The 24,516-nt window shown below is 50.0% G+C and overlaps 1 protein-coding gene across 13 annotated transcripts in view; it reads right to left on the bottom strand.

The window, feature by feature from the left end:
- The window catches only part of NAV2 (neuron navigator 2), a 706,640-nt gene that overhangs the window by 302,373 nt on the left and 379,751 nt on the right, over positions 1–24,516 (bottom strand). The window contains exon 1 of one of the 13 annotated variants that reach the window (XM_070624496.1): positions 17,081–17,247. The exons of 10 other annotated variants lie outside the window; for them this stretch is intronic. In XM_070624496.1, coding sequence (XP_070480597.1) covers positions 17,081–17,131 — 51 coding nt within the window. In that variant the 5' untranslated portion in view covers positions 17,132–17,247. Of the gene's footprint in view, positions 1–1,935; positions 2,177–17,080; positions 17,248–24,516 lie in introns of those variants that run through there. 2 more of the 13 variants (XM_070624492.1, XM_070624498.1) reach the window with 2 other exon arrangements.

Genomic DNA, 24,516 nt, shown 5'->3' with positions numbered 1-24,516 from the left:
AAGGAAAGAGAGTGACATGAGGTGGTGATGAAGGGACACCTCAATGGTTGGGGGCTCAGGGGAGCTTCTCTGAGGATAAAATGAGAAGGAAGCATCATGTGAAGAGCCAGGTAAGAAAATTCTGGGCAAGGGAACAGCCAAGACAAAGGCTCAGAGGTGGCAAGGAGCCTGAAATTGCTTCTCAGAGAACAGAAAGGAGTCCCCATGCCTCCCCTCGAAGAGGACGATGTCAGGAGGCCAGGTGACACGGGAAACCCACCCCCCCCAAGCCGTGATGGGGTATGTGTCGATTTTATTCTACGTGCCGCAGGAAGGTTTAACCAGGGAGCAACATGATCTCAGTTCTCAAAAGACCCCTCTGGCCAACTGTGGGAAGAATGGGGGGATGGTGGGGTCAGGAGTGGAAGCAGGGAGCCCAGCCTCTCGGCTACTGGAACAGCCCAGGTGCAAGGAGCTCGGGCCAGGTGATGGTAATGGAAACTGAAGGAAGTGAAGAAAAGCAACTGAAAGAGACTGGATACACTTCGGCACTGCACAGAAGCTTCCTGAATGAGTACTTTATAACTTGGCTGGAATTTTACCTGCTTTGACTGGCTTTTCTAAACTCGATCATCATAAAAGTGAAAGTAATTATAGACACAGCCACTGGTTCCAGAGCAGAGATGGGCAACAAACATCTTCAAATCTAACAACGAGCAATTGTTGTTACTTACAGTACGCACGGGGACAAGCTCCGAGCAGCACCTCCAGCCTTATTACGGAAAAGCGGCAACCTCAAAACCCGCAGTCAGGAGCTCCCTGCCTGCCCCGCCCCGCCTCCCCCACAGCCCGCGCCCACCCTTACTCTGCAGTATCAAAGTTAAGAGCCCGAAACCTCCCCCAGAACGAACTGTAACTTCCACGGAAGAATGTGCACTGGCATGATGCTTCAGTAAACCCAGAAGGCATGCTGAGATAAGGGTATTAAGGGTACTGATTAATGAAGCCGGAAGGCCCGAATAGAGCAGAGATGTCCCAAAGGGAGACATAACCCAGAGCCCACACCCCAGCACAGGCTGAGCTCCCCAAGGGCTGGCAAGTTCGCGGAGAAGGCCTTTGCTTCCCAGCTTCCTCAAAGAGCAGAAGAGGTTTTCTGCCGCCCTCTGGAAGCCTGCTGTGCATGGCGGACGCTGAGAATGTGGGTCTCCAGTGGTCCAGAAACGGCGCTTCTTGACAAGGAGCGCTCTCCCCTGCAGCAGACCACAGCGCTGAGCTTCGCACCTAGAGGCGGCCGTGCTCTCCACTGCCGAGAACCAAATCCCCAGCAGTGAGGCCTCTGACTTCCAGAAGAACTTACAGTGAGAGGCCGAGGGAGCTAGGCCAGGCAGGAGTGTCGCTGGCACAGGAGTTCCTAGAGGCTGTGACCTGGACCTAAAGTGTATTTGTCAGGGAGACAGGCGGGAAGGGAGCTTCTCCCTTCAGTTTCCGAACTGAATCACCTCCCACTCCCACTTAGGTGTATAAATCAGCCGTGCATGTGAAGAAAGGCACTCCATGCCCGCATGCCCAAGGCTGTCCTTCCCCAACGTGGGAAGGGCTGCCCAGCAGAGAGGGCCGAAGGTAGTGAACCTTTGAGAAGCATCTCCTTGGGGCTCAGTGCTGTGTTTGCACCTCTGCTCACATGGTTTGCCATATAACCCCACTAGAAGTCCTCTTAGATGGGAAGGAATGGCCACCTCCATACTAGAGGGGAGTAAACGGGCCCCAGACCCGTGTAACTGGTGCATAGCAGGGCTGAAATCCGAATGAGTCCATCCCGAGCCCCATGTGCTTTCCACACCTTACAGCTGCCCTCAGCCCCAGCCAGGCTCTCCTCTAGGGGGACTGAGTGCCTGCTCCTGGATGGTTACAGCGCGGGGCTCCAACCCGACCACTCAGCTTGCCCAGAGCTCTTACCTCACTTAAGAAAGGTGACCAGTCACAGATGTCCTCACTTGGGAACTCTTACTAAGGGAAGAACTCTATGGCACCCCAACTCTGCTAACGTGTGCTACAGCAATGGGATGGGGTCTCTCTCCTCTGCAGATTAAGATGCTCCTTTGAATAGCTCTCAGGCCCTGCTTCTTCCTGCCCAGCGCCAGGCCTGGAGACCAGCCACGCCAGTGTCTGCTCCGCACCTGGGCCGGGAGGGGAACCTGGCAGGCTTGGCGCGCTCACGGGCTGAAGCAGACTGGTGTGTGCCGTAACGGGGCCGGAGGGCGAGGGGAGGAGTCCCAGGATGCAGTTCCTTCACCTTGCCCTCTTGTCATCTGGCAGCTGGTGAGGTGGTAATGGTTAACCCGGGAGGGTGCTCCATCCTCCTCTGGTGTCCTTGGTGAGTGATGTCAACCCCTGCAGGACTCATCTGCAACCAGGTCCTGACACGGTTCCCAGCAGCATGTAGTTAAGAACACAGATTTTCAAGCCAGATTGATTTGGGTTCAATAGTGTGGTTCCCCCTCCCACGAACCTTGTGACTTGGAGTACGTTATCTTTGAGACTTAGTTTCCTTATCTATACAATGGGGATACTAACAGCACTTATGTCACAGGGCTATAGTGCAGATTACAGGAGATAATGCACAGAAAGGCACAGAACAGTGCCGGCCACCTAGCCCATACTCAACAAATGGTAACTAATAAAAAATACAAGTCATATTCTTTTTACATGAGCACCATTGAAGCTGGTAGCAGATCCAGGCCTTATTGTCCTCCCCTTTGCCAAGAGTAAGAGAAAGAAACAATTTAAACACCAACCTGGTGGCAGATGCTGTGCTCACTGACTCACAAACACAACGTTCTCACACCTTTGGAGGCAGTAGGGATCCGCCCATTGACTCGGCACCTCCTGACAGGCAGATGCTCCGATGCATGATCTCTAATCTATTCAACAATCCTGCTAGGCCAGAATTATTCCTACAGAGGAGGAATCAGAGGCTCAGCGGTATCAAATAACTTGCCCAAGGTCACACAGCCAGTGAGCAACAGTTGGGATTCACACAATGATAAGGAGAGCAACATTTACACAGTCCTGATGCTGTGCCAGGTACGGCTCTGAGATCTTTACACATATTAACCCATTTAATCCTCAGCACACCCCACACGGGAGGTACTATGATTATCCCCACATCACAGATGAGAGTAACTGAGGCCCAGACACGTTAAGCAAGGTCACACAGTGAACAGCTGGCCTGGAACGGGAACCGAGGCAGGCTGGCCCCAGAGGCCTTGTAACCATTGCCCTAACCACCTCTCAAAGAAACCCCAAAAAGCCCTTGCTCTGCTCACTGTGCTATCCTGCCTCTAAGAAATGAAGCCTCATGGGTGCTGAGGACGCTTTTCTAATAAGAGACAACTGTGTTGGAATAAAAAATGCACTGGGCTGGGAGTCAGGAGAACTTGGGCTGTGCCCTGAAGCAAATCACTTTCCCTCTCCGGATTTCAGTTGGCCCAACTATAAAAGGATTGGTTTGGACTAGAACTTTGCACTGAAAACTTACAGCTCTAACAGTATATGGTTCTCTGAAATGGGCCTTCCTCCTTCCTGAGGAAGACTATGAAGTCCATGGAAAAGTGGGCTGAGGTTGCTGACAGGCCCTTCCCAGTGCAGCCGAGGCACGTCTAACGGAAGGAGAGACAGCATGTGGCCGGGGGCATGAGAGCCGCCCACGAGTGAGCATCTGAGGCTGGGAGATCCTGGGCAAGTTACCAGGCCCTTGGTTTTCCCCCTTTGGCAAAGACAGGGAAATAACTTGCCTTAGAGGGTTGCTTTGAGGTCATAAAAATGGTCATAAAGCATTTTCCCAGATTCAAAGTCCGGGTTTGCAAAATGCTCTTGAACTCAGCCATGAGAAGAGTAATCAGAGAAGAAGTCGGGACTTTGCAGGATTCCCAGAAAGCAGTCTGAGAATGTGAGGAATCTTCATTACTTCTCCATGCTTCTTACAGCTGAATCTGGTCCAGAAAGAGGGAAAAAAGCCCTAATACTAATTCAAAGCAACTCAGAAGATACCCAAAACGGTACCATGCTGTTTAGTATAATTATATACTATCCTGTTCTCCAAAGTCTTTGTCTCTCCCATTGAACAGTACAGTCTCAGAGGATATGAAATTCGTCTGTCTCTAATTAAGACCTATTGACTTACTAATTCATTTCGAAGGTGAGACCTGAGTACACGTCCCTGGACAGCAACCTGCCTAATTTTCTTTTTTCTTAAGTGCCTCGATTCAATTCAAGTCAACAAAAATGTATTAAACATCTACTATGGGCCAGGCAGTATGCCATTTGTACATTCCAGTTACTTCTAAAAACTATATAATAATAATAGCCGAAAATAGCATCAATGTCTTAGATGTGGGGCCAGGCGGAGGGCGGGGAGGATCAAACTTTCCCTTTAAGGTTTGAGAAGGTCAGAGAATCATCTTGGGATTTCAACTGCTTGCTTAAAATCTGTTTATTTTAATCATTAGGCACTCATATAATATTTATTACATAAATTCTTACTACACAAGAAGGCTACTCTTTCTTAGGCAGTGTGCTAATAGTCCTGAGAGGTTCAAAGAAGAAAATTGCTATATTGGTTATTTTATTGGAAGTATAATTCCGGAGGTCTGCAATGACTATTTTTTTTTTAAAGATTGGCACCTGAGCTAACAACTGTTGCCAATCTTTTTTTCTTTCTTTTTTTTTTTCTTTCTGCTTTTTCTCCCCAAATTCCCCCAGTACATAGTTGTATATTTTAGTTGTGGGTCCTTCTAGTTGTGGCATGTGGGACACTGCCTCAACGTGGCCTGATGAGCGGTGCCATGTCCACGCCCAGGATCCAAACCAGCGAAACCCTGGGCCACCGTAGTGGAGTGCACGAACTTAACCACTCGGCCACGGGGCCAGCCCCCTGCGATGACCAATTTTAAACTAGAGTCACGGCACCTCTCTTCCTCAAGAAGGATGATAAGATTAATTGATTTACTTAGTCAACACAAATTTATCGAGCATCTCTCTTGTGCCTGATAGTGGAGACAGGGTTAAAAGCAACCCAGCATGATTCTTGCCTTCACAGAGGCCAGCAATCTGATGAAGGAGATGGCCTGTCACTAACTGTGATCGGTGTTATGAAGGAAAAAACAAGAGACTGAGATTCTGAAGGGGAGAGCTACGGGAGATACATGGGATAGGGAAGGTCTCTAGGAAGGAGCCTCATTTAGGTTGAGTCCTAAAGGATGAGAAAGAGCCAGTCATGCAAAAAAGTGGGGGGAAGAGCATCAGGTCAAGGGGTTCCCACAGGCAAACCTCCCCAGGTGGGAACTTGTTGCGTTCAGGGCAGGATGGTACACCCGGAGCCTGGTGAGCAACTGAAGGAGGTACAGATGAGAGTCGATGGTTCAGGGTCTTCAAGCCACGGCGAGGAGCTTGATTCTACTCTTTGTGCAAGGCAAAGCCACTGCAATGTACTCGAAGCAGGAGAGTGAAGCGGTGCCATTTCTATGTTGACACCACCTGGTGCTGTATGGAGAATGGAGGGGAAGCGGACAACAGTGAAACTACAGAGTCTAGTTAGGAGACTACTGTGGTTCTCTGAGCAAAAGAGGATGGTGTCCTGTCTGTGAGAAAGAGAAGTGGTGGGATTTTAGATCTCCTGGGGAGGTTCAAACAGAGCAACTTCCCATTGGACTGAAGGAGTGTAGAAAGAGGAAGAACCTAGGATGACGCCTCAAGCTCTGACCTGAGCAGCTGGTAAAGGGCAGGACCATTTACTGCAGTGCTTGTCAGTCAGCGGTGATTCTGCCCCCTAGGGGACATCTGGAAATTTACGGAGACATCGTTGAATGTCATTGATCGTCATGACTGGGGGTTGCTCCTAAACATTCTACAGTAGTAGAAGCCAGGGATGCTGCTAAACATCCTACAATGCACAAGACAGCCCCAACAACACACACTTACCTGGCCTCAAGTGTCAATAGCGCCAAGGTTAAGAAGTCTGGCTCACAGATGTGGGAAGAGTGAGGAGGGATGACAGTTTGAGGGGTTACCCAGCACCACATCTGGCACATATTAAATTTGAAATATTCATGTGAAATTGTCCTTGGAACCATACTGCTCAGAATGGAGAAAGTAGAAAGTGGGACTGGCACGCAGGCTCCTTCGAGGAGCAGAGGGTAAGTCCTCTCTCTCTGGGCTGGGAGAAGCCAGTGGTCCTACTCAGAATCCTCTCTCCTGCTAGCTAACTTATGAAAGAAATTTCTAGAATCAAGAGAATGGGAGTCTTTACACTTACCATTCACCCTATTCACATCCTTTCCTTTCTCCCACCCCAAATTCTACCTATCCTTCAAGGCCAGCTCCAAGTCCTAGGATGTCAAGGCTTCCCTAAGGAGACCCATCTTTGCTGTGTCTGAATTCAGAGGAGTCTGATTTTTCCAGCCCCTGCTGTGTGCTGGCACCTCTCTAGGTATGCCACCATGTTGTCACACACATATCTCTTTAAGACTTCTGACATCCCTGGGAGGAAAAGACTCCACCAATCTTCCAGACACAGAAACCAAAGCTCAACATATGTATGGTGACGGACGGACTAGACTTTTGGTGGTGAACACAATGCAATCTATACAGAAGTCGAAATATAATGATGCACACCTGAAATGTACATGCTGTTATAAACCAATGTGACCTCAATAAAATTCAAAAAACAAAAAAAACAAAAAGACCAAAGCTCAGATGAGTTTAAGTAACTTGCCCAAGGCCGCAATGATTTGGGCCAAGTTCTTTTTATTTCTAAAATCAATGCGCTCTACAGGCTGCCTCCCTCTGATCTCCTACAGCACTTAATCTACAGTCTCTGGATGATTACTAGGTCCTGCTTCAGACCACAGCTTGCCAGCACAAAGTTTTCCCATGCATGCGAGTGGCTGGCACACGGTTCTTGCCGGATAATTTGTCGAAGCATCTTCCCCCGTGTTAGTCTGGCCTCCCCAGCTGGCCTGTTAAGAGTCTAATGGCAGGAAAGCATGGTGAGGATGAATAGAAATTCTGCCCTTCTCCCTTTATCCAAGATCCCACTTAGATTCCCAAAAGAAGGAAGCACCATCAGTATTACTGGCCTGCCTTCTCCACAACCACAGGAGATGTGTCTAATCTGACCTGGCAGAGATCAGTATTCCAAGGGGCCCCAGTTTACTGGCGGGTGGGATGACTGTGTTTAAAGGCAGGAATTGGGCTCTGTGCCGTTTCCTTTACTTCTGGGACACAGGCACCTCTGGCCCTCTTTCTCTCTCTATTTAGTCTCAGCCTTGGAGTCCAGGTGGTCAGTCATGTTAGGTCTACCCTACGGCCAATTCCTGGGAGAGAAGGCAGGAAGTCTTCCTTTGGACTCAGGCCTAAGTCATGTTCTTCACAACTCGTCAGAAGTCCTGGATTTGAGAAGTTAAAAGGTACTTACCAAAAAGTTTTATTACTAGGCTAATAAAGGCCACTTGTCTCTGTGCCTAGGAAGGGAGGAGGGATGAGGGCACAGTCTTGACTTATGCTGCGTTCACATCCCCCTGCATAGTTTTGGCCACAGTTTAGATATGTATTCAATAAAACTTGAAAAGTGATACCTATAACCTCCAATATGGCACTACCAAACCAAGCCGTCATGTCTCGTTCCCCTCTCTCCACCCTGCTCCTCCTCCTGACACTGATTTCTCTCAGTGACAGTGCTATAGTCCAGGTGTCCCAGGCTAAAAGCCTCAGGAATCTTTAAACTCCGTCTTCTCTGCTGGCCACTGACAATCAGCTGGCTGGCCCTGCCACCTCACCTCCACGACAGCACTCCTACCCAAAGAATGCCTTTCCCCACCATTGCCTCAGCCCTTGCTTACTGTATCTACAGAGTCCCGCCAAAATACAAACCCAGGGAGGAAGCTATGACATCTCCATCATCTTTGCATTCCCCAGAATGGAACACAGCAGCTGGGACACACAAAATGTTCACAACCTGGAGCAACTATAAAAACACTACTGAACTGACAGCCTGAGGCCACGGAAATTCAGAGGGACTGGCCACACGGGCTGCAGCTTCTCTTCTTCCAAATGTGACACTAAACATCAGAAGAAAAAGGTCTTCATCAGACTCCCACCCCTCTGCTCTCAAAGCACAGCTACGCCTCACATAGAGCACGAGGGGAACGAACTCTGCCTCAGTGAGCTGAGCCCCAGAACCCATCAACTCCCAGCCTGGGACACGAAGGAAAACCCAGAGAGAACTGGGCTTCAAGATAACTTGAATTCCAATATATAGGGCCTGGTAGTTTGTTCCCAACCTCAGTCCAGAGCCCCATTCTCCAGAGGGTAGGTAAAGGTCTTATCTTGCGTGTGTGTGAAGAAGGGTAGAGGGGATGGGAGGCGAGATGGGGAAATGACCACCCCCTTGGGAGGTGTGAGGTGATCTTCACATCCCTCGTATTCCCGGCTCAATCTGCCTTGGGAAGCACCCAGAAGCCGTCACACTGGAAAACTCCTGGAATAACTACCAGTGTCTTGGCCACCCCAAGCAGCTACAGAATCCCAAAACCCTCAACTAACAACGAATCTGGAGGGATTCTACTGGGCAGGAACTGAAGACTAGCCTGGACCAAGACTAATCTGAACCCACAGAGACACAGGAACCCCTGCCAGCTGCAGCTTGGATTCACTCCAGTCATTTCATTAACCTTACCACAAACAACCCCACACTTCGTGTGACTCCACTCTGCATTATGTTGAAAAGTCAGAATGGTGACTTTCTAGTGGCCCCATTAATTGAACATGCGGCGTGTGCCAGGTGCTGCATTGGGTCTGGGGAACATGAGGGAGACTGGACCGCTGCCCTCCCAGGGTTTATCCTGCAGCAGGTGTCTGCAGAGAGGCAAGGTAAGCCAAAAGTAAGAGGTGACACGGGAAAGGGGGTTCTTTATCCACATGGCTACCGTGGAGACATGATCAATAGGGCTTAGCAGCTGAAACATCTTGGAACTGCACCATCTATGGCCTTGAGACTCCAGCTGTCTCCTTGAAGAAGTCTACTTCAGCTGTATACCAGTCTCCACAATCTTACAGTACAGAACGCTTCCAGGAATCACGTGAAAAGAACAATGCCCCAAACTCCAAATTCCTAGCACTATCTGATTACATACACGTTCTTTTTCTTTTTTGACCAACCTGCTGTCCAACAAGGTCCATGAATAGAATTTTTCTCCTCCTTAATTATGTGAGGTAGGTGTGCAGCCATTCTTCACTGAGTAATAAGCATCCTGGGAACAAGAGAGGGCAGACAGCACGCAGCATGTACCCAGGAAACATAATGTAAAACAAACCTAGTTGTCCCCAAACTGTCCTGGGTCAGAAATTTATTTATTCAGGTAAGGGCCCCCTTAAACCAAAATATAGATCAATCTGGAATAGGCCTGACAAGAGAGGCAATGAGACAGCTACTAAGTACTGAAAACTATGGTGTCTATAGCTCTCCACTCCTCCCCACACAGCAGCCAGACGTTACTCCGTGGAGAGAACATTTACTACTGCAGTTAGCACCTAAAAGAAGCAAGCCAACCAAGGCAATAAACTCAGTTCATTTAATTTCAAAACATGAACTCACTGCTATCTCAGGAAATATCACCTTACTCTTTAGATTAAATGTGAGCCCAAGTCTAGGAGGCATTCAACAGTGAGAAAGTAATATACTTTAGTTGGCTTCTCCAGGCTCAAGTTTCACCAAAACAAGTTTTGTACAAAGATTAGCCAAGTCCCGGGTAATGGGATACGGCAGGATTACGTCATCTGCGGTCCGTTTCCAAAGAAACATGGCTTTTCCAGGTGGAATTCTAAGTGTTCTCTTCTTGCTCTTCGTAATCTTTGCAGGAGGAGTAATGGCAGATGCATTAAAACTGGTCACAGGCCATGAGGCCTTGGGCAAGTCATTTCATCTCTCTAGGTCCCTGCTTCCGCCATTGTGAAATGGATTGTTGGGGGCCACTAGGCATGGGGACCCTTCCTGAACTAACATTCCAAGATTGTTATTCCTGGACTCTACCATCCAAATCTTCCTGTGGCTGCCCTGGCATGACGTCCCCCATCCAACCATTGAGTCCAGCGTTCAAACACTGCGTGATTCCTACATTCTATAAGTATGGATGGAAGAGCAACTACTTGGCAGATCAAGCCAGCTCATTCCAAGTCCACTGCTCAGCTACATTTCCAACCCTAATATTAATTACTCCACCTTGCATATCCTTAACCCCTGCCCAGGCACAGCGAGAGATAAGAAAAAGAACAATTTCTAACCTTGCTCTGATGAGGATGATGGTAACGAATTTTTATTGACTGCTTATGAGGTATCAGGTCCTGCATTGAATGCTTTACTTGCATTATCTCACTGAATTCTCAGAAAATCCCTACTAGGGATGCATAACAGATGAGGGAACTGAGGTGCAAAGAGACTAAATGATTCGCCCAAGATCTCACGGCTGGAAGGTGGCAGAACCCAGGATCTGAATAACTCAGGGCTGTCTGACACCAGACTCTGCTGTAGCCAATCTCTCTACATGGAAAAGCCAAGTGTAAGCATGAAAGCATCTCACCCGCCCAGGACGGGACTGGCCGACACCCGTATCCCAGTGCAGTTACGAAAAGCACCCCCTTCGCTCTCAGGAGTGTCCTGGCTTGGATAATAAATTATACAGTCACCTACTTATAATGCCTCCCTGAGGAGTGACAATAATGAAAATTATGATTATTACACACCCATTTGCGATGAAGCCCTCCTTAACCACCCCACATTAAAGAGCGACCACTCCCAGACTCCCTAGCCTTCTTACCCGCTATATTCTTCTCCATAGCATTCATCACCATAAAAAAGCAATATATATTTTGCTTATCATGTTTCCTTCACTAAAATATACAGGCAAAAAGTTCTTTTTGTTTACTAGTGTATGCCCCAGCATGTAGTAAACGTTTCATAAAGATCTGTGGAGTGACTGAATGCATCATCATCATGGTGACAATAGCTAACATTTAATGAGCATTTACTACGTACTGGGGGCTCCTCCAAAGACACCATATTTTATCAAACAACCCCAACAAGCCCAAATGTGGAAGAGTTATCACCGTGATTTTACAGATGAAGAAACTGAGCCTCAGAGAGATGGAGTAACACTCTCCTAAGGGCACACAGAGAGTTGGTGGCAGAGCTGGGAGGGAACTGAGGCTGACCGTCTATGCTCCTAGTCACTACTCTAAGTCTGGGACCAGAGACACAGCACAGACACAAGCAGCTCAGGATTTAAGGCAACGTGGGGTCAAAGGCAGGCTGGCACTACTGCCTGTCAGAGATCTCAGGAGGCGGTGTGGTCAGGCAGAGCTTCTTAGAGGAAAGGGGACTTGATCCGAGCTTTGGAAGATGGGATGGTATATGGGCAGGTGGAAGAAGCATTTAGGCCCAGGGAGCAGCAAAAGCGGAAACTCACAGGGCTGACCACGCTGAACGGAACGAACAGCTTGTGTGTGGAAGCCTGCAGAGTAAGACTTAAAACGCGGCTGTCATCTGGAGGGCCTTGAATGCCTGGAGGAATCGGACTTCATCCCCTAGGAAACAGGATTCCACAAAAGGTTTCTGACCAGAAATGACTTAGTCTACAGTCTCGATTCCTGAAACTTCACACAGTAACAATGCCAGAGAAGTTGGCAGGAGCTACAACTGGGGACCAAGGCTCACCAGGACCCTCTGCAGGCACCTCACGCCCAGGGCACGTACTTGAGCTGGTAAATCCCTGTTTAAAGCACCTCCCTTCCCATAATTTGTTTGTGCTTCGGGTCCTAGCATGTTCCCTGTGAGCATACAGCCCTTCTCTCACTCTGACAAAGATAACATATAATGCAGGTGCTCACCTCTGTCCCACACCACAGTCCTCTGACCAGAAGTAGTTAGCACCTTTGGTGGCAAGGACAAGCCTTTCCTACCTCTCAGCCTTCCCAAATATCTCTGTCACACCTCCTTGTTACCCTGTTTAAATGATATCTTTCAACTCATTCTAACCCCTCACCCTATTGCCCATTCTCAGTGGTGGCTCAGGTCCGGCTCTTTCACGGCCTCTCCAACTCCCTGGCTGCTACTCCTATGACAGCAGAGCCAGCACATCTGCAACATCTGAGTCAAAAAGAACAACCCTTGGGAAGAGCCCCTGTGTCACCCAGCCAGGATCCCTATGCTCGGAGCTGGATGGATGATGGCAGGCTGGTCCACACATTCTGGAGGCCTAGAGGCCCTGAAGAAAAGCTGAATCACATACCTTCTGGGTGGTTGGCATTGTATGACAGAAGCCAGAAACAAAACCATAAAGAAATTCCTTTTTGCTGGCTCCACACAAAAACAGTTGCTTAAGTAACGTGAGCACTGCCAGGTTACCTTACAGGGACCAATTATAACTCTCTATACATATTAACACAAAAATGGAGGAAAATGTGTTCCTCAGAATGTCATCCGAAGGAAGTCACTAATTTCAGAGTTTTTCTTTCCTCCTTCCTGATATTCGAGTCTTTATTTTCCTAGTAATTAACCAGAGTCAAAGCCTTCCTTACCTGCTTCGGTTTCAACTCTGAAAAGTATATCATTACCCATAGGACAAATACATGTGAAAACATTCCTGTGTATTTCAACCTGGTTTCTCCAAGAGAGGATGGAAGTTCTTGCCCTTGAGATTTTTGGAATTAACAAAAAATGAACATGATTGTAAATCGATCATGCAGATACTTGGAGATAGTAAAATCTATGCCAGTTACAATTAGTGGAAAGCAGGAGAAAGCCCTAGAAATCCTTGAGAGTGGAAACTACTGATGTTTTCCAGCATGAGAGGGGTGCACCTTCAGGTGAGTGGTCAACAAGCTTTTCAGAAAACAGCAGAAGTCGTTAAGAGGATAAGTAGTCTGTGCACAGAAAGGCAATGGAGAGCCAAGGAACCAATGTATTTTAAACAGAGAACCCGGGAGCTCAGGAGCTCTGCAGCACCCATAGCATCCTCACCTCTGGCAGGGAGGAATCTAACTGCAGAAAGGCAGATGGGCCCTTTAACCCACTGACCTCTTTTAATCTGCTTGTTAGCCTGGCTGTGGACAGGCCCAGGGGGTCTTTGACCAATGCCGCTCTGGGGAAAGGTCAAAGGTCAGAGGCCCATTCCCTCATCATCATTATTCTCAATTATTTTCCATTCAGAGCCACTTTCTCCTTCATTCTGAGGAAGGGCACCGTAAGTGTCTTCTAGGACACTGAAGGGCGATGACCCGAGCCAGCCCCACTCACTGTGTTCCTTTTCCCCTCCGCCTCACTCACAGCATCTCTCTGATCAAAGGGGACAAGAGGGGGTAGCAACTCACAGAGAGAAACACTGGCGACGAGCACAGCCTGTATGTCACACACTCATCCACATCTAGCTCACAGAAGGCGTGCTGCTCCAGGAGGCACCAGGCTTTTCTTAAGAAAAAGGTTCAGAGCACACCTTTGCCATCAGACAAAGTAGAGAGTCTACAGTTACTAGCTCCGGAATCTTAAGCAAGTCACTTCACTCTCTGAGTCTTAATTTCTTCATCTGAGTAATGGGGATAATAAGTTTCTACTTCATAGAGTTATGGCAAGGATGAAATGGAATAAAGCTCAAAGTAAAGGCCAATACATGCTAGCTACTGATATGATTATCTTAACAGCAATATGTTTTATCTTTCCTTGATGATAAATGTAATGTACGATCACTGACAAAATTTGGAATATAAGGAAAATTATGGACCAAAAAAAAAACACCAGAAAACAATCCGTGGTAATCTCCTCCCAGAACTGACCACTTAACATTGGAAACATTACTGTTGAGTCTTTTCTCCACGCACAGAGACACACACACACTACTGGACCATCTTGTAAGCACAGAGCGACCATTCGATGCCTGTCAACTAATCGCTGGACCCTGAGCTCAGAGCTTGATGTACACTTTTCCCTAATTCTCACAGTAACTCTGTGAGGCGCTGTGGTACCCGTTTACAGATGGGGAAACCAAGGCTGGAAGAGGCTGTGCACCTGGCCCCAGGTCACGGGGCCGGTAGCTCCTGAACAGAGCTCTGACTGCAGGTCCCTCTGGCTGGAGCGCCTGGCTCTGTGCCCAAGGACGGGCTGCAAGGGTGGCCTCTCTCCGTGCCTTTTCGCCCCCTATTCTTTGGCTCTGCCACTCTTCAGGGGACAAAAGCGCTCCAGAAGTGGCCTCATTGCTTCTCCTTACCCTGCCCAGGATGAAAGAATCTAAAAAAAGGGAACTGGGGGGTGATGAGGATGTGAGAACCACCCACATCACACTCTGGGCTGTGCCCCAAGCTTAGCCCTCTCCAGTGGGCATTTGGCCTGAGCAGCTGCTTTCTGTCACTTTCATCAAAGGCCCCATGACCCTGCCGGATGGGATTTGGATAGAAGCAGGATTTACCAGCTCCTGCCTTCTACCCTAGGTGGGCAGGTGCATTTCTGACATTCCCCTGCAGAGATAACACGTAAAGATGCAAGTTTTGCCTCTAATTACTCTTGGCCTTATTTTGATTCAATTAGCCTTAAAATAGAACACGAAGCAAAACCTTTGGTTCCAGTCTTCAATCAGAACAGTGAATTTTCAAGCTGTGGGTTAAGTGACTTCATGTTTATTGAACTGCATCAGTGATAAAAGTTCAGGCGCCCACCTCTGGCCCCAGGCCCATTCTGGGATGGTTATTCACACACAATTGACCTCCAAGATGTTCCCAGAGAGCTCCTTCCTACTGAGGGCCGCTAATGATTCAAAGGTAAGAAAGGTTTGCTTTCCCCCAGCTTATTAGGAGAATAAACCACTCATCCAGCAGCACAAGGGAGAGTGGGGGCAGAGACTGTGTCTTATCCACCTTTAAAGAAAAGAAAAATAACAAGAGTTGTTCCCATTTAATAGACACCATGTTTCAGACTCTGTGCTGGGTCCTGTTCCTATGTTCTCATTTCATTCTTTCACAACCTGGGGAAGGAGGAAAATTGATTTGGAGATTAGTAAGCACCAAGGCTGGACTTGAAACCAAGAATCACCTGAGAGCAAAGCCTTTCACTACAAGTGCAGCCTCCCACCACAACTGGGTTCTGCACAGAGAAAGTGCACCACCACCAACCATCAATCAGTCAATCAGGAAAAGGTGAAACAACAAGCAAACTAACAATGTGTCAACTAACGATGTCTCGGTGGTTTGTAGGATTCGGCAGAGAAGCTGAGGCCCATCCTTGAGGATAGCAGAGGCTCTCTGAATGTCAAGGCAGCCATCACCCTTTCCTGCCTGGGGTCTGGGAGGATTGGGTGCACGAGGACAGAAAGTGCTGCCTCCCCCAGCGCTTCCAGGTTGTCTGAGCGCCTCCAGCCCCTCCCCCACCTGGTGGGGGATACTCCAGTGGACCTCAACTACCTTGGGTGGTCCTCACAGTTAACTTGAAAAGTGCGACTGGGTCTAAAGATCCAGACAGACCCAATAAAAGCTGACCTTTGACCCACGTTGGGGAATGCTCCCTCCAGAAGCCAAAAGGGCAGTATCCTGGAGCAGGGAAGCCATCCCAGCTTTTGCCATGGCCACCTGCCACCAAGCTCTGGACACCATCCCCAGGGATGCTCCATGTTTTCCCTGCCTGGCAAATAATTGTTCTTTCTTTCTTAAAAGCATTTAGGTCTGGCAGCCGGACACTATCCAGTCCAGACCAAGGCCCAACTTTCCTCTGCTGCATCTTGGAGTGGCATCTCAGGTGTAGCTTAGAGAGAAAATGCGTGAAACTCTGGGCTCTCCCACAAGTCTGGCTGGAGAAAGATTCCAGGAAAGGATTAGGGAACTGGAGTCCTGACATAGTGCAGCAAAGGTGCATAACGTCTGCTAATGTTACAGCACATTAAACGACGTTGTAAAAAAGTAGCTTAAAGTTAGACAGGCCAAACATAACACAAGAAGTATGAAAAGCAAGGTGCCATTTTTCCAACAAATAAGTTCATTATATAAAGAACCAGCTTAGGTTGATTTAGCATCTTAGTATCCCATGCAGCTGCTGCGATTTTTTTTTTTTTTTGGTAGCATCTTTCAAGAACTCATCCCAGTAAGAATTCCAGTTTATTAATAATAACTATTCCTTATTGAGTCCTTATTATGTGCCAGGAAATCTATATATATGGTTTCTTATTCTCCCACCAGCACTACAAGGTGAGAACTTGCCCCATTTTACCGAGGAGGAAACTGACACCCAAAGGGGTAAGCGACTTGGCCACAGCTGGCTGACTTCGATGGGGAATTAGGGTCCTCGCCAGCTGAAACCATCAGATAAAAGACAAATCAGAAAAGCAAAACCCGGGGAGGAGCCTTGCGACCACATTTTCCTGGGATGTGGAAGCAACTCAGGCTTCCTGCGGCAGAGAGGAAAACGGCGCTCTCCTCAGCCCTCCCAGGAGTGATGGGCGGTTATTTTTGAAAACGGAGGAGGGAAAAAGTACCTGCAGCCTAGATGGTTCTTGCGAGCTTGAAAGAAAACTAAGCCATTGTGAGAGGCGGGAGAGCAAGACTCGGTGCGTACTCAAGCTGGGCTGACGCTTTTTTCCGCAAACAAGCCAAACCGCAACAGAGATTAACAGCAGCGTTCATCCCACCCTATCAAAACACAATGGGGGGGGCAGGGGGGGTGCGGACCACGCCGACCGGACCCGCCGGGAGAGCGCAGACCTGCTCGCTCGAGACGATCCCCAGCGAGGGCGCCCCAAGAGAGCCCCGGGAATTCGGAGGTGGAAGGGGCCGGGGGATAACGCAGCGTATTCCCACCCCCCTTCAATCGCTCACACACACATACACACATTGACTTTCCTGCTTAAAAAAAAACCCTGAAATCTATCTTCCAAACAATAAGGGAAATACCAAGTACGGAATGCATTTCAGGGGCTTTCCATCACCGGAGACAATTCCTGATGAGGATGGGGGTGGGGTGGGGGGTAAAAAGTAGAGCAGCGCCGGGAGACTGAGGTGTGCAGTGCCCTCTTACCAGCTTCATGGTGGTGTTATTCTGTTCCCAGCGCCACAGCATCACGCTCATCTTACTTCAGGGCGAGGAGGGAGCGGGGAGAGAAAAGGGGAGGGGAACGAAGCACCTGCCCGCGCGCCCGGCAGGTCCGGCCGTCCCGTCCCGAGTCGTCGTCTCGGCCCGGCCCCTCGGGCATCCCGGGCGCCCGCGGCCGCCTCTCCTCCGCCCCCGGCCCGGGCCGCCGGTGCGCGCGCGGGGACCCGACCAGGAGTCCGGCTCTCGTGCCCCGCTCGCTCGCTCGCTCCCCGCCGGCGTCCCCGCCTCCGCCAAATCAAACAACTCCCCCTGCGTCCGAGCGCCCGCGCCTCGCAGCGCGCAGGCCGCTGGGGCCGCGGCGGGGGGGTCCGGGCGGCAGGCTCCCCGCCCCTCGCCGGCCCGCGGGCCGCCCCGCGGGGCCCCCGGCGCTTCAATGGGCCGGTTCGCCATCGCGGGGTGGGCAGGGGGGAGGGAAGGGGCAGCGATGGCCGGAGGGGGAGGTACTTAACTCTTTCGGGGAGGCAGGGCAGCCTTAGATAGTGATGGAGGGGTGTGATGGGGGGGCTGCCGGAGCGCAGTCTGTGGCTCCCCGGGTCCTCTCGGTCCTTAGCCCAGACACAGCCCGCGCCTCTCCCCACGCGTGCTCAGCTCCGTCTTTTTGCATGTCTTTTCTTTCTGCCGAACTCACCCAAGTTGTCTGGCGGTAGCCACTGGGGCCCCCGCCCCCAACAGCTGGGATTAGTGACTGTGGGATGGATGCACATCGCCTCCACCTCCACCTGCACCCCACCCCACCCCACACGCCGCTCCCCTAGCAACATTTATTTCCTGCTACGTGAAGGACCGGGCTCAAGTGTTTTCAAACACACCTGGCTGCTGCCAACACAGAAAGGACACCCGTGACCCTCAAGGGAGGAGCAGGCAGATAGGGCAAGAGGCTGTGTGCGCTTTGTTTCCTTTTCTGCCTCCCCCGCCTGCCACAGGCTCTCTCTTGGGGCCTGCCCCCTTCATCCTGTGCCTTCCTCTGAGAGTTTGGGGGCTGGGCACCTGATCACCTTCCTGCCCAACCCTTGGCCTGGGTCCAGCATCCCCTTAATCTAGCAGTGACCCTCCAGGGGACCTTCAGAATCCTGAAAAGTCTCAGGATTCCTTCGGCTCCCCAAGGCAAGATGGCACTGGCCACCCAGACCTCGGGGCTTGCATCATATTTGGGCTGCACTGACATCTTGGGATGGAAATTCTGGCTCCCCACTGCTGATAGAGAGCTAGGACGATGACAACTCACAGAACTGCCTTATTACACATTCACTTCAGTAGTCAAAACTGTTCAAAATGAGGAGAGGTGATAAAATGAGTCCTAATTTTTAAAAAATCTTTAAAACATGTCAATTAGATCAAAATGTTGCCCTACCTAAACCTTTCAGGATTTGGTTTGTCTTCATGGTTGAAAAATCCCAACTCTTTTCTCTGGCCTACAACTTCGTCTCCTACCGTCTCCCCTGCCTACTGTGCTCCAGCACTCTAGCTTCTTTCTTATCCTCAGGCACATGGAAATCCTTCCCACCCCAGGACCTTTGCACCTGACAGTCCCTTTCCCTGGATCACCGTTCCACCCAGACCAGCCCATGGTCTCATTTTAATGTGACCTCCTCAGAAGGACTTTTGACTTTTAACCTAGTGACCTTCTTCCCACACTCTTCTATCCCATTCCTCCCTTTTTCTGCTCACTGTGTGACCTTAGCTAACTTGTATTCTTGTTTATTTTTTTGCCTCATCCCATTAGGCTATAAACTCCACGAAAGCAGGAACCTTGTCTGTTTTGTCCCTCCACGGTGTCCCCAAGTGCCTGGAACAGTGTGTGGCACACAGTGGGAACTCAGAAAATGTTTCCCAAATGAAAGAATGCAAGTCTGTTGACAATGTCCTACTCTAAGTTCTCACAGCTTCTTCTCTATCTGGGACTGAGCCAGACCCAGGCAGCACATCCTACATCCTGCCTGGGGCCCTGCCCTAGACTGAGTGACCCTTTTACGTACACCTCCACACTTACTTCTGGAGAATGAAACACAGGCACCAATATTTGCTGCCTCGAGGGAAGGGAACATCCTAGGGGAACAGAGAGGGAACAGCATATGTCATTTGAAAAACCATATTCCATATTAAGTTATCTTATGTATTTGGAAAACAGATTCTAAAATAACTTTTTTTTCCTGAAAATAAAACTGACAGAATCTTATTGGCCAGGAGAAGAAAACACGAGCTCTCTGCAGCAGCTGCTTTAAGCCAGGAGTCCTTGGAGCTGGGTGGGAGGATGTGGAGGCCAGAAGCCTCCCGGCTGTGTGAAAATGCTGAGACAGGGTGTTTGTGCATTTTGGGGGGAAAGATCTACCAGCTTATCACATTCTCTAGGATACCCAAAACATTAAAAACTGCACATCTCCAGGAAGTCACTGGATGAGCAATTAGTTCCCCATCAAAATCTTTGCAGGTCAAAGATGGAAAATACCATTCATGGTGCCAAGAGGAATGGGGGAGGGGGAGGGCTAGAGAGGGAAGAAATCCTGCGGCCTTGCCTTTCAAACCTCACACAGGGGGCTGGCCTGGTGGCACAGCAGTTAAGTTCGCACGTTCTGCTTCTTGGCGGCCCAGGGTTCCCCGGTATGGATCCCGGATGCAGACATGGCACCACTTGGCATGCCATGCTGTGGTAGGCGTCCCACATATAAAAAAGTAGAGGAAGATGGGCATGGATGTTAGCTGAGGGCCGGTCTTCCTCAGCAAAAAGGGGAGGATTGGCAGCAGTTAGCTCAGGGCTGATCTTCCTCAAAAAAAAAAAAAAAAACCTCACGCAGGTGTGCTAGCCACAGGTGTGCTAGCTCATTTAGCAAACGCTCCTTGAGCATCTACAGCAATGCCTTTACCCGGCTCTGTGCTGGGTATTGAGGTCAGAGAGGAGTCCCTCTCTGATGTGTGCGTGTGTGCCCCTACCATGTACACACACAGTCTAGTAGAAGATGGACACGTACCCTAACAGGTGCAAGGTAATGTGACAGGTGCTACAAAAGAGGGCTGTGCCGTGTACAGCTGGGCCATAAAGAAAAAAGCTGTGAACAAGACTGGGAAACTTGGAAGAGCTCCACAGAGGAGACACTGACCTGCATCTGGAAGGATAAAGGTAGGCTGGACAAAAGGGACGCATCCCAGGCAGGTGGAAGAGCGCGTGCAAGGGCAGAGAGGTGTGACAAGGCAGAGCCGGTTCCGTGTGGTCAGAGGGTGGAGATCAAGGGGCAGGAAATGGGTGACTTGCTAGGCTGGGGCAAGCTGGGTCCCTGCAAAGGGGATTCTACCTTTAATTCTTATGAACCAGGGGAGTGATTTGACCGAGTTCCTGTTTTAGGTGGACATCTTAGTAACAGCAAGAAGACGGCTTTGAAAAGGTGGAGGCTGGAGGAGGGAGGCACACCAGTTTAGAGGCTGCTGGACTCGTGCAGGGGGTGGAGAAGGACAACCTGAATAAGGGGAGGTGTATGGAAGAGGACTGATGTCCCCAGTGGTCCACTGATGCAGTGGGCGGCCCCGAGGGGTAAGGGCGTGAGTTTCCCCAGGCAGGTGTCAGGACCCTGCAGGTTTGCAGAGACAGAAGTGGCTCCTTCCAACCTCCCACACCTTGCAGAGCGATTTCCCCTTCGCCACACTGCCTCTTCTGGCGCCTTTCTCCTCCTTCCTCCCATTTCTGTCATCTTCCACCAAGGCCTTTGATGTGAATTAAGGGAAAGAGATCAGCCTGTGTTGAGCACATGGGCCAAGGCTGGTGGGAACAATGCTTGTGAAGCTCTGCCCTGAAGTGTGGTCTGGCTCCCTCCAGCTGTTGGCCTCTTTTTCAGCTCATGGCCTCCTGATCCATCCCCTCGGCATGACAATTCAGCCTGAGCCTTGCAGGCAGTGACACTCCCCAGCCCTGGCTTAGCCCGGCTCCAGGAGTGTGACCTCTCTTGTACTCTCATGGTAGCCACAAGGGAGGGTCCTAGGTCCTAGTACTGAGCAACCCCTGGTGATGCTGACCCCCAGAGGTTGGATCTGCCCTTTGCTGGCAGTGTCCTCTCTTCCAGACCTTTCCATCCCCAGCATCCGAGAGGTCTGTCCCACGTCACTCAGCACTTGCTTATTCCCATGTCTGTCTGCTCTGCTCCTCTACTCCTCTGAATTTTCAGCACTTGCTCAGCTACAGGAGGCACGTGATAAATATCTCCTGAATGAAGAGGGGGGAGACTCGGGCCAGAAAGCAGGGTCTGAGGCCTGACACCCCAAAGACCTGCTCATCCACGGACCTCTCCCCTCGGCCGTGGACTGACGATCTGCAAAGTTCCTCCTCACTCCTAAATTCTGCAGCCCGGCCCGTCTGACAAACTAATTTGTGTCCAGATGTTAATGGCTTAATGTGTTTCCCAGATAACGTATTTCAGTTTAACAGGGGTCTTCCACTCTTTCAGCCAAAGCAGTGACTAATGGGGAAAAGTGCAGACACTGTGGGGGCCGGCCAGGGGAACGTCGGACAAAATGGGCTCTTCTAGACTGCGCCAAATGTGGGCTGAAGCCTTTCCACCCACGCGGGAGGCTGATGGTGGGGGATGTCAGCCTCTACATGGTACGAGGATGGCAGAGGGAAGACCAGAAGCAGTGTGCCACCCAGAGGGAGGGAACAAGCTGGAGAGCTTGACATTATTTTTTCCCCAGATACCTTGGCTGGAATAGTAAAATTCCATAGAAGTGTTTAGCATCATCTGTCAAATGAAAATCCTAGCCATATTAGCAGCTATTTATTAAGCATGGAACAGGGCACCTTTCATTTACTCATCACTTACAGCAATGCTAAGATAGGTCATTTTCCCCATTTTGCAGATAAAGGCTCAGAGGGGGAGAGCGATCGGCTCTGTTTAACCAGCTCAGCAGCTGCCAAACTGGGGCATGGCTCAGGCCGCTCCGCCTGCCCTGTCTGCAGTGTCCATGTTACTGTCGTGCTCCATACAGGAAACGAAATCCCAGAAATGCTGTCCCTGGGATAATGAAGACAACCTGTGAGCAGACAGTTTTGCAGGTGGCGTTAAGACTGACTCGAAGTCTCCTTCCCACCCAGATCTTGGATCTGGAGGAAGATGCATCAAAGTTGAAATAAAAGGCTCGTGGAAGGACACGGTTGGCAGGCTTTTCAGGACTTGAGAGTCAAATGTAAGAAAAGCGCTAAAATCCTTCCTGGAGAAGACTTCCTGGAGGAGTCTTGTCAAAAGCCAGCAACACCGGGGCCTGAGCACAGGAGGTGCCATCTTCCCTCCCCCAGCCTCGGAGCAGAGTGAGCCCCCTGCCAAAAGGTCAGCCCAGGAACACCAGGGTCTGCAGGGGGTCCAAGGCGACCGGAGGGTTTGAAAGTAAGATGTATGACTTTCAGGAGGGCAGATGCAATGTCACACTGACAAGCCCACAAATGAATGAATATGCCCCCGGAAAGGGTTGGGCTGGGCTGGGCTAGCCAAGAATTTCTCTCCCACCCTCCACCCCCTTTTTTTCTCTCGAGATAAAGAATTATGTAAAGGCATCTCCTCAGTGCATATACTAAATGCCACTGCCTTTCATGTGTTCCCTGAATAGGGTTTAATTTGTCACTTTCTGGGTCTCCAGGCAATTCACTTTCTTCCTTCCAGTGAGGAGGGTCAGGTGGTGGCAGAGAATTCTGGGTGGAGCACTGTCTCCCATGGCCCCTCCCAGTGTCCCTGTGGGTGGCTCACTATCCTGGACTAGGCCGTGCACAGTCACCCTCCATGCCTTTGCCTAGGCTGTGCCCTCAGCATGGAAGTGCTTTTCCTCCCGTTCTCTGCCAAATGATATCGTGTTGATCTTTCCGGACCCAGAGCAAAATTAACTTTGTTGGTGAACTTCTCTGAGATCCCTCCACCGGTTGGAGCTACTTATACCCTCCACTGTGGCCCCCAGGACTTCGTTTCTGTCTTCCAGACTGCCTTTCTAATAGCCCATCTCCTCTTGTAGTTGGGGTGGGCACATCTCATTTGCTGTTATGGGTGTTACTGATATTAATATTATTACCACTGGATAATAAAATGCTTAGGAACAAGTGCTCCATCTTATCCACCTTTGTACACCCAAAATAGTGCTGGGCTTATCACTGGCATTATTAAACAGAATTAATATATTAAGAATGTCAAGACTGTAGGGGGCTTAAAGGTCATCCAGGCCCCCTCTACCCCCCACACTTTTCCAGAAGAACCGGGGTCCCCTGTATAGAGCTTCTTCCACTGTAGTGTGTAAAATGTGTTGAAAACAAACCCAGCCAAATCGGGAGGCTGGCAACGCTGGGCAAGATGGCACCTTGGGCAGCCTCAGGAAGAAATCGAGTCCGCGGTGACCTCCATGGGCTACAGATTCACTTGTTTGTTGGCAGTCTGGAGAGTTGACATTTCCTTTTAAATATCACTAGACGGAAGAGCTTTTGGCCAGGGAGGATTGCGTCTTATTTCTCTCTATAGCCCCCAAACACTGCCAAACAGGAGTTTAGGCTAAGAAAGAAGTTTCAGGATGAATGCATGAAGAATTAAAGAATAACTACAGCTCCGGGGTGAGAGGTTTTTGACTTAGACAAAGCAGCCAGACAGGCCCCAAGCAATCCAGGACACATCCCGGAGGCCGCCACGCTTCCCTCGAGTCCCGGGGTTGCCAGGTGCCCCTGGTATTTATTTGCTCTATTCAACATCCCAGGCCTAAGGGCTCCACCTCCAGCCTCCTCAACCTCCCACCCCCTCAATGAGGCAGATAAGGGTTGAAATTGTGCAATCTTTGGGCGACCTCTGACCCTGCTTTGAAGGGCCTCCATGCTGCCATCCCGCCCTCCCCCCCTCCAACTCCGGCCCTTCCAGGAGCTGCACCGTGGGCTCTGACCCAGGGAGGGGTCAGGATGTGGGGACCTGCAGACGTTTTTTGGAAGTGGCTTAGGCTAGGGGTTCACGTAAGGTGAAATCACACTGGTTAAGGCAAAAAAAAAAAAAAAAAGTTAAAAAAAAATTCTGCCACAGAACTGTGGGCGCAGGAATATAGCTAGCTATTGTCGAAGCACTTAGAAAAGTTCAGTGGTTTCTAATTTTTGTCCTCTGTTCTGGTTTTGTGTCTGAATGATTCAGAGAAGAGCTTGGGAGGGAGCTGCCCTCCAGCCCTCCCTGGGTTGCGCTGGTTTGTTTTGTTTCGGGCGGTTGTGGTTCAGTTGGGGAGAGGGGGTGTGGTTTGGCTTTCGTCATGCCGGGGTTAAGGTTAGCCATTTCAGAGGCAGCCGCTTTCCCAAGGGGCTGTGGGCTACGCTTCCCAGGAACCGTTGAGGAACGGAGCGCCTCCCTAAGAAACTTGTGCTGTGGAGGCTGCTG

Source organism: Equus przewalskii, chromosome 6 (assembly GCF_037783145.1).
Source record: "Equus przewalskii isolate Varuska chromosome 6, EquPr2, whole genome shotgun sequence".
NCBI lineage: Eukaryota > Metazoa > Chordata > Mammalia > Perissodactyla > Equidae > Equus > Equus przewalskii.
Note: the sequence above shows the minus strand (reverse complement) of the source record. Positions and strands in the feature narration are given on the sequence as shown.